The 9,911-nt window shown below is 43.1% G+C and overlaps 1 protein-coding gene across 1 annotated transcript in view; it reads left to right on the forward strand.

Moving 5' to 3' along the window:
• Positions 1–9,574, forward strand: part of abch1 (ATP-binding cassette, sub-family H, member 1) — a gene marked incomplete at its 5' end in the record, with an annotated part of 18,057 nt that extends 8,483 nt beyond the window's left edge. Inside the window, 10 exons of the mRNA XM_079280110.1 lie at positions 163–263; positions 1,296–1,366; positions 1,536–1,585; positions 2,041–2,097; positions 2,392–2,462; positions 2,543–2,631; positions 3,073–3,176; positions 5,405–5,564; positions 5,912–6,016; positions 6,850–9,574. Of these exons, the coding sequence (XP_079136236.1) occupies positions 163–263; positions 1,296–1,366; positions 1,536–1,585; positions 2,041–2,097; positions 2,392–2,462; positions 2,543–2,631; positions 3,073–3,176; positions 5,405–5,564; positions 5,912–6,016; positions 6,850–6,956 (915 nt within the window). The 3' untranslated portion in view covers positions 6,957–9,574. The remainder of the gene's footprint in view (positions 1–162; positions 264–1,295; positions 1,367–1,535; positions 1,586–2,040; positions 2,098–2,391; positions 2,463–2,542; positions 2,632–3,072; positions 3,177–5,404; positions 5,565–5,911; positions 6,017–6,849) is intronic.
• Between the last annotated feature and the right edge of the window lie 337 nt (positions 9,575–9,911).

Here is a 9,911-nt window from a genome sequence, read left to right on the forward strand (position 1 = left end):
CTGCATGACAGCGAACCTTTCAATATTCTGTCTGAAACACACACTTCTCCAGTGAAGCTGCCCAATAACAAACATCTGGAGCAAAGTATTCAGTATTCACTTGATATAAAGACATTGAATATGGTGTTTGATGCGTATAAATAGTTCTGCATATATCCACAGGTGCCCTTGTCCCATGCGGAGGCCTTCGATGGGATCTATAACGGGGAGTACTGGGGCGTCATCGGCTTCGGCGAGAACTTCACCAGCTACCTGACGAAAAGGTGAGAGGAGTCGCAACTTAATAATCAATCAGTAAATGAAACAACACGACTTACTGAGCTCCAAAAAACAAGATGGTGACGGCCAAAGGGCAGAACTCGAGGCTTTTACCGTTTTATTTCCTGACAGCATGAAGACCTTCAGAATTGGGGAAGAGATTTTATGCTCTTTTAAAGCTGCCTGAATAAAATCAAGGACCTTAAATGTCGTTCAGAACTTCTTTTGTTCCTCAACTTCATGTCACCTGAAGTCTCCATTGTTCTCTCGCTCCACCTTTGACACACCTAATCAAACCACGACAGCTCAGCATCATATCATCAGGATGAGTCAGTGCTGGAGTGTTTGAGGGCACGAGTTGTTGTTGGTGTGAGTCACAGTTCAGTGTGTGTGTGTGTGTGTGTGTGTGTGTGTGATGCCTGGGTGGACAGTCCTGTCCTTCCTGTCCCAAACACACCTGGTCAGGTGAGCTGGCTCACACGCTCATTCTTACTGAATCGTGTGTCGTTAAAGCGCCAGAAGTGTCCAAAGAAAACAAAAAGGTGTGAAAATAATCGGATCTGTTGTTTCGTTTTTATCCGAATACACCGGATGTGTTTTAGTTTACGTCTGTTTAACGGCTGTTGTTTATTTTGTGGACAAGGCATGATGGGTAATGCAGACCGTAACGTGTGATGCGTTGAGGAAAGTAAAATTATTATTAACAAAACAGGAAAACTCACTTAAAGATGTAAAATACATCTCTATGAACAAAGTGTATGTGTTTGTGTTTGGGGCTGAGGAAGAGATATTTTAAAGTACTTTTGTGACATTTTATAGACGAAGTGATGAATTAGACAATCAGGAAACTGATCAGTAGATCACACTAAACAACAGAAAGTCTTTCTCTAGTCCGTCTTGTAATGCACCTGTAAACAGCTTGTGTTGTTGCAGAGACAATCTGCAGCATCTTAACCCTCGTATTTCTGTTCGTATTGCAACATTCCCGTTTTGACTTCATGTTTGCTGAATGTTGAATGTGTTCTCTGATTCTACAGGATGCTGCAGCGGCAGGTTTCCAGAGAGGTGGTGGACGGAGGATCGGTGCACGTCTGGCTGGACCTCACAAGTAAGAGTCCGCAGTTTGTTGTGTTTTTGCAGAAAATTAGTCACTTTCATGAGATTAGCATTGAACAGTTGTGATTACTATTCTTTGCAATAAACTCGAAGGTGCCATTTAAAGAAGTTCATGAATGAAGTGGTGTTCTTGTGTTTTGTGTCTTGTGTATTTTGTCTAGATCGACAAATTGCCTTAATGCTGCAGAAGAACCTACACGAGGCCTTTCAGGTGAATAAATACGTTTGTTTTGGAGTCTCGTGAAAATATTCAGACGTCGTCATTTTACTTTGAGCGATAAATCAGAAATCACTCGACCGATCCAGCGAGTACAAAGACACGTGACGACGTACGAGACGTCGCTGTGTGAACTCACACAGGTTAAACTGAGTTATACTCATAATACAACACGCGTGGCTTCAGGGCTCTACAGCAGCTTCATGTCTCCAATATCAATATTGTATCATATATTTTTGTGTGTTTCATTCCATTTTAGTTTTGTATTATTGTGTCATCTGATTTTATTTACCTCATTGCAGTCCTGAAGTGTTTTTGACCGTTTAAAGCACTTCATTTGTTTTGAAAAGTGCTTTATGAATAAAGATTTACTTTATTCTCATTACCATCCTCACACTAAATATGTTTTCGCGGTATATTGTTTAACTGGTCGAGTCTTCTATTCGCAGACTTTTGTGGAGACTAAATTGGGGAGTTTGTCGTACCTGGTCGCGCTGCCAATAAAGGTAATAAAAATGTTAAAAAAGAGTTTATAGAATAATAAATAAATGAGTGTAATAACAATATGGAAACACATAAAACCTGTTTGAATTGCAATCTTAAAAGAGACACTACTTTGCAAATTCCAATGCAGCAGTAACTATATATATATATATATATATATATATATATATATATATATATATATATATATATATATATATATATATTTACATAGAGTATATTTAGCTCTAACTGTTGGTGTGTTTCTGCTACATTCTTCATAATAACAGTGAATTTGAATCCTTTGTTTCTGTCAGTTTGAGGAGCCGATCTACGGCAGCCTAAACACAGACTTCACCACGTTTGTGACCCCCGGAGCTGTTCTCAGGTCAGTGCTGAACAACTTTACCTTCATGAACCAGCGAGACGACCTGCCATGTAACGGCCTGCTCCTTCCTCCTCCTCCAGCATCACCTTCTACCTGGCCGTGGGTCTGACAGCTCTCTCCTTCGTCCTGGAGAGGAAGGAGGGGCTTCTGGACAGGTGCTGGGTCGCAGGTGAGAGGTCAAAGGCCACACTGCTCCTGCAGAGCGACACAGACACAATAGATGTGCATTTACTAAACCTACTCAATGAGTTTAGATTGAACTTGATTGACATCTTTACTGAATAAAAGACAGACTTCCTCTAAAAGTGCATATTATTTTAGTTTGTTTGGACCTTTTGATGCTCAATCATTTTGCTTATTTTCTGATGATGATAATGAATCCAATCGATGTGAATCTTGAGTGTAATATGAGATGTGACCACTAGGGGGAGTCAGGTGATCAGAGCAGAATGTGAAGTTTGCCAGCAAACACTGAGACGGTTGTTTTGGTTATTTCTATTCATGAGTTATTGATTTCATAGCTTTAAAAGGATGAAAAACGTTTGTAATTATTGAAACGTGGACTTGTCTTGTATCAGAATACTAATTATTATGTCTGTGTGTCTTCCAGGTGTGAGCTCTCTGGAGACGATGCTGGCTCACCTCTTCTCTCAGCTGTTTGTCATCAGCGTCCAGATCGTCCTGCTGCTGCTCTTCATCCTGCTCGTCTTCAAGGTTCGTCCTCAAACAAACACGCTTCAGATAAGATGACACTTTATCGACTGAGTCAGCAGCAAAAATAAGAAAGTCAAAACACAGAATCAATCAAGAAAACAATGGAACGCTACAATAATTGTTCACGAAGCTGATTGTTTCCACACTGTTTCTATGTGTGTGTGTTCCTCTGATCATTCCTCTGTGTGTTCGCTCCTCGTCGCAATGCTGATGAAACTTACTGTTTTTGTTTTAACTTCTGAGAGAAAGCAAAGGAAAGGAGAAAGTATTAGTACACGTGGAAAAAAGTATTGTAGTCTTTTCAAAACGTGACGTTACGATCCTACAACTCCCATGAGCACCTTTGCACATTTACTCATTCCATTGGTGCATTCTTCCGTCTATTGTCTCAACGATCAGAACAATAGAACCCTGACAGTAGGAACGATGTGCCGATACTTAACAAACAAAGCTCAACTCTCAACACAAAGCACAGTGTGAGAAAGTCACACGAGGTTTCACACATTTAAGGAACACGAAATACAATCACAGATGAACCTTTCACTGCGTTTCTAAAATGATTTGCTTTGTGGAGAGTTTGACACGTTGAAGCTTAACGTGCCATAAATGCAGCAGAGCTGTTTGCATTTTCACTCCATCATCGTTATCCTGCAGAACGTGACGATGTTAATAACAATGATTCACTTCAACCATCGAGCAGAGCGTTTCCTTCAGGAGAGGGAACGTGGTGTCAGCGTTTGTGTGTGTGTTTGTGTGTGTGTGTTGAGTCCATGCAGGGACATGCTTTCCGCGTGTGTGTGTGTGTGTGTGTGTGTGTGTGTGTGTGTGTTTGTGTGTGTGTGTGTTGAGTCCATGCAGGGACATGCTTTTCATGGGTGTGTGTGTGTGCTCTTGAGCGTGCATGTGTTTGTGTGTTTGTGCGTGTGTGCGTGTGTGTGTGTGTGCGTGTTGATTAAGGAGCAGGACTCCACAGAGACCACCGTGGCATAAATCACTTCCTGCGTTGGCCGTTTCCAGGGATCGCTTTGGGATCGCCACGACAACAGCCCTTGATTGCTGTGGCAACCGAGCAGTCATGTGGACTGTGTGTCTATTTTTGCTCGTTGTCAGGGGAGACGGATAGTGTCTTAACACACACACACACACACACACATGCGCTCCTACACCTTGAACCTTCGGGGACTTTTCTCTGTTTTTATCTGATTCTGACTCGTTCCTCCGTGCTGTCGCTGTGATTTAGCAGCAGCAGTGACATTTCTTTTGTAGTTTCTTGATGTGTGTTTGGCTGAAGAACAGTGCCGTACATCAGAGAGTGTGTCTGCCTCTCAATACTGATTCACTGAGTTGGCATTGCACTCACGATGGATAGTTGAAAAAACAAAAAGGATTAAATTTGAAGCAGCAACAACAGAGAAATCATCTTTTTGCATTGCACGCATTTTTACGAGCTTCTACTGTTGCCTTGAGCCTCCAGCCTGAAGCAGACTGCAGAGGTCTCACTTCTTTCTAACTCCGTTCCTCCAGTTTTATTTTCTCCATTTCAAACTTGTAGCCCCAGCTGACCCTGACTTAAATGACATGACTCATGACTCATGACTTGAGCCAATTTATCGGACTACAAACACCTCAATCTGGAGCACAAAAAGTGCTTATTTCTTTTATTTATTGGTGCAAAGTACACAAAACAGAGGCGTTGACATACAATAACAACACATAGAGATGAAATGAGACGGTACAAAATACAAAATGTATTATTGAAATTTACAAGATGAAGGATTATGTTTGCTATAGAATATATATATATATATATATATATATATATATATATATATATATATATATATATATATATATATATATATATGAAAATATTATGTTGTATGTTTTTATTTATGGTAATTCAGATTTTGTGCACGTAAAATAATGTATATCACTCTCCAAAATGCTGTTTTTTCCTGACTTTAAGCTCATCTCACAGCTCCACTGCAGCTTTGTGGCTGAAAAGAGCCTCTTAATTTAACTTTCCTCTCTCTTCTTCCTCCATCTCTGTCTCTCTCTCTCTCTCTGTCTCTCTCTGTCTCTCTCTCTCTGTCTCTCTCTCTCTGTCTCTCTCTCTCTGTCTCTCTCTCCGTCTCTCTCTCTCTCCGTCTCTCTCTCTCTCCGTCTCTCTCTCTCTCTCTCTCTCTCTCTCTCTCTCTCTCTCTCTCTCTCTCTCTCTCTCTCTCTAGCTGCCTAATGAAGGCTCCTTGGTGCTGGTCGTCGTCCTCATCGTGCTGCAGGGCATCACCGGCATCTCGTTCGGCCTCGTCATCTCAGCCGCAATCGACGACGAGCAGAACGCCAACCAGGCCACCCTGGGAATCTTCTACCCCAACCTCATCCTCAGCGGTGTGTGTGTGTGTGTGTGTACTGTCCATCCTTCTGTGAAACCAGCTGCTCTCTTCTCTCTGAAAGTTATGAGGAAATATTTTTCCGTTGAGGTTGGAAGTGTTTTCTTGACTTTTGAATCAGCAGTCGAGATGATCTTCACCTTTGAACCCTGAACATGCTCATGCAAATTTGGGATCTTGTGGTTAAATTAATTTCCATTGCAGTTGTTTTGAAGTTTCGTTGTTTTTTTGTTGAAACCAGAGCTTGTTTAAATGCTTTATGAGGTTCATTATGACGACGGATCATCCAGATATGAACGCTGCACTCTAACAGCAGCTTGTTCCACTCCCCGTCCTGTACTTTAGGCATCATCTGGCCGGTGGAGTGTGTCCCGTATCCTCTGCGCTACATCAGCATGGCTCTTCCTCAGACCTACGCCTCCGAAGCCCTCCGCTGTATCATGTACAGAGGTAATGCACACGCACGCGTGACACAACACTCACCGTTACGCCGCTGTCTGGCGTGTCGTTGGCGTGTCGTTGGCGTGCCGTTGGCGTGTGTGCTGATTGTTATAAACAACGTAGCCAGTCGTTTAAATCATTCATCAGCTCTGGATCCTGTAGCTTCCTGGGATGTAATGTTAGTGGTTTCGCTCCGTCTCCCAGTCTTTCCTCCCTCTCTCGACCTCACCGTCTCCGGACATTAAAGGCCGTGTTACATGACACATGCACAGGAAGTCAGAGGAGCCGTTTCCTGTTTGAAAGCCTCATCGTAGAGGTGGCAGACGGGACACAGGCACAAGTCGAAAGTGTTAGGGGATGATGAGCGTGAACGTTTTCTTTTCTTTGCAACTGCATCCTGCAGAACTCACTGATTGGATTCACTTGAGCCCGGAACGAAGTGGGACCTGCAGCAGACATTGTGGTCACATGTTGCGTCTGGAAACACGTGGAAAACGGCAGCACTTTCATCCTCGTACCCAAGACACTTCGGGTGGTTGCTCTCCAGTCGTCGTTGCCGTTACTAAGCAAACAAAACCTGAGGGCTGCGATGCCGATGATGACTCAATGCTAATTAATGTCGTTATGCAACACAGGCCTGAACATGACTAACAAAACAAAACAGTAGTACATTCCTGTGCAGGTGGACAGAGCCAGGCTAGCTGTTTCCCCCTGATTCCCAGTCTTTATGCCAAGCTAAGCTAACTTGTTCGACAGAGTTCTTCTACGACTGACTCCTAACGTGTCCAGCTTTGGTTTCCTGCATCCTAACAAGTGAATATAAAGCTCCGTCTCTCCAACAGGTTGGGGTCTGTCTCGGATGATGGTGTGGCGAGGCTTCGCCGTCACGCTGGGCTGGAACACGTTCTTCCTCGTCCTGGCCACGGTCATCTTGAAGCTGAGGTCGTGACAGCCTCTCCGCCTTCTTCAGCGTTTGGAGACGGAGCCGTCGGGCGGAGCCCCCAGCGACTCGACTGAGCCTCCTTTCTGGGGATGAGCGGCCAAGCAACCGGTTGCTATGGCCCCCGCGCGAGTGAAATTTCAAAATGCTGCACGTAAAAGTACAGAAGACAGGATATGTACATGTGACAACGTGAGAGGATATTCTAGATGCTTCATGTCAAGTGAGGTTTCTGTTTCACTTCTATGTGCAGCTTGTTGGAACCTCACCATCAGAATTGCACCAACTCAGGGTCGCGTTTCTTCATTTGTTGGCCCTCGCTCTGAATGCTGGTCGAGAGATTTGATGGTGAATAAACTGAGTACAACTGCAGGCCGAAGGTTTTCTGTCCGCAGTGTTTGTCTCCTTTACGTTCACATTATAGAGAAGTTGTATGTGAATGTGAAAAAGGAATCTCAGCACAAAACATGTTTTTATTGACAACAAAATGTGAAATTATATTTAATTTTGTATCCGTTTGCTCCACAAGCAGAAAGAGACGTTTGTTGTTGCTTTACGTGGTGGGAACCCGGAATGGGTTAAAAGTGCTGATTGCTTCATATTGTCAGAGAGCTTCTCACCCGTTCAGGCTTCCCACAGCGATGGTGTCATCTCTCTTAACGTGTGTCCTGTGTGGTCTGTGACAGGAAGTGGTAACTCGTGTTGGTGCGTTATCGGGTGCTCACGAGCAGAACCGTCGTTTTCAGTTCAGGTTGATGGGGTTCCCCATCACTTGTGTTTTGCGCCTGCAGCTCCTGTGTGAGAACAGAAGTGGTTTGAAGTTGGTGATTGGAAAGAATTGGTACTGTGTTATTTTCTGAACTTTTATTTTTCATTGTTGCCCTCCGCTGTTTGCTGGACAGAGCGGCGGCTGCTCTTCAAGCCGTTTGATGAATATGTTCTGTTTTATTACACACACGTTTCAAACGGCTCGTACTTTTGTTCCTGACCGTTCCACCAACAGAACCAGAACAAAGCACACAGGAGAACGTCCGTTTAGGATGCAACGCGTCATGGAGACGCTGTGGTGTCTGCACTGTGGACACAAAATCCAGAAATGAGGAATAACGTACACTCCTGAAAATAAAGGTGCTAACCAGAACCATATAGGGTTCTTTGGCTTGTTTTTATTGGAGAACCCCTTGAAAGAGGTCCCTACCACGAACCCTTTCAGCTGGTTCTACCTAGAACCCAACATAAAGGCTTATACCTAGAGCCGTCTGTGAGAGGTTCCAACCAGAACCACGTCGAGAGGTTCGACAGAGAATCGTTCTGTGTTGTAACGGTTCCACCCAGAACCCCCTATAAGAGATTATACAGAGACATATTCTGTGGTGTAATGGTTCCACACAGAACCCCCTGTAAAAGATTATACAGAGACATCTTCTGTGGTGTAATGGTTCCACACAGAACCCCCTGTAAAAGATTATACAGAGACATCTTCTATGGTGTAATGGTTCCACACAGAACCCCGTATAAGAGATTATACAGCGACATCTTCTGTGGTGTAATGGTTCCACCCAGAACCCCCTATAAGAGATTATACAGCGACATCTTCTATGGTGTCATGGTTTCACAGAACCCACTATAATTAGTTCTAGAGAGAAACCTTCTATTATGTAATGGTTCTACCCAGAACCCTCTCTGGGGGTTCTATCTAGAATCTTTCCACTTTCTACACTTTCTAAGGGTGCTATTATTTCAAGATATTTCAAATAAACATGAAACAACATGTTAAAATAATTGGTGGTAGAATCGGAATATTTATCTCGGAATCAATGAGCTCTCTGACATTCTGCCTTTAAAGGAATACTTCCACATTTTGGAAAATACGCACATTTGCCAAGAATTAGATGAGAAGTTTCAATGCCGCGTAAATATGAGGCTGCACCTAGCGGTCAGTTAGCTTAGCATAAAGACTGGAAACGGGGGGAAACAGCTAGCCTGGTTGTTCGGAGGCTCACTGAGAGTAAGTGTATTTCCCAAAGCTTGGACGGACCCACGGCAGCAGACATCACATGTTGTGCCAATCACACAAAGATCTGTACATGTTTACATCCATCTGGACGCCGAACACATCAGAACATCCTGTTCATGTAACATAAGACGTTTGACCCGTTTCAGCTGGAGGACACCAGCATGTGTTTCAATGTTTCTTTTGCCGGTTATATTAATGTCCCGGAGAGTTTGTGTTTCCTTTAGCAGGATAAATAATGAATCTGAGTCTGGATTGGTTTCCGTTGGTGACGTTGTGTGTACAGTATGCTGAGTGTGAAGCTAGATGTTAAGTCTTCAGGAGACTGTGAATGTGCTGCTCTGCTGTACATTCATCAGCGTTCCTGTCGCACATTTTAAGGGATATTTGTGTTCTTGTTTGGGAGAAGTAGGAAAGCCAAACTTTATCGCTCTGAGAGTCAAAGCTGAATTTATTTGTGCCCAACTCGACTCCCCATCACATAATAATATACTACGCTTTTTATTCTCTTTTAATTGGGTATTAAATCTCTGTAACATCGTCATGTGGTGATCTTTTTTTCTAATATGCTTGAAAATGTACAAAAACCATCTAACCATGATGTAAAAAGCAAAACGTCCTGTATAAATGATTTTAAAGATTTGCATGAACTGCAATTATACGACTGATACAATATTTAAAATGATTGAACTATTCCTCCCTCATAATGCTTCTCTGTGTGATTCATGTTGACTGGCTCTTGAAGAAGGCTTTGAATGGGAACGTGATTATCAAGCTGTGGTTGTATTGAGGGTCAGTACAACCTGATCAGACCTCAGGCCTGCTGCAGCAGTGTGCTAATGACACCAACGGGTTTTACTCTGAATGTTTGAGGCTTCAAGGTCAACACAAGTCTTAAAGTGATTATGAATTCAGGCTGTTCTCCAACACGGATTGTAGGTACGAAAAGT

This window comes from Melanostigma gelatinosum (genome assembly GCF_949748355.1).
Source record: "Melanostigma gelatinosum genome assembly, chromosome: 12".
NCBI lineage: Eukaryota > Metazoa > Chordata > Actinopteri > Perciformes > Zoarcidae > Melanostigma > Melanostigma gelatinosum.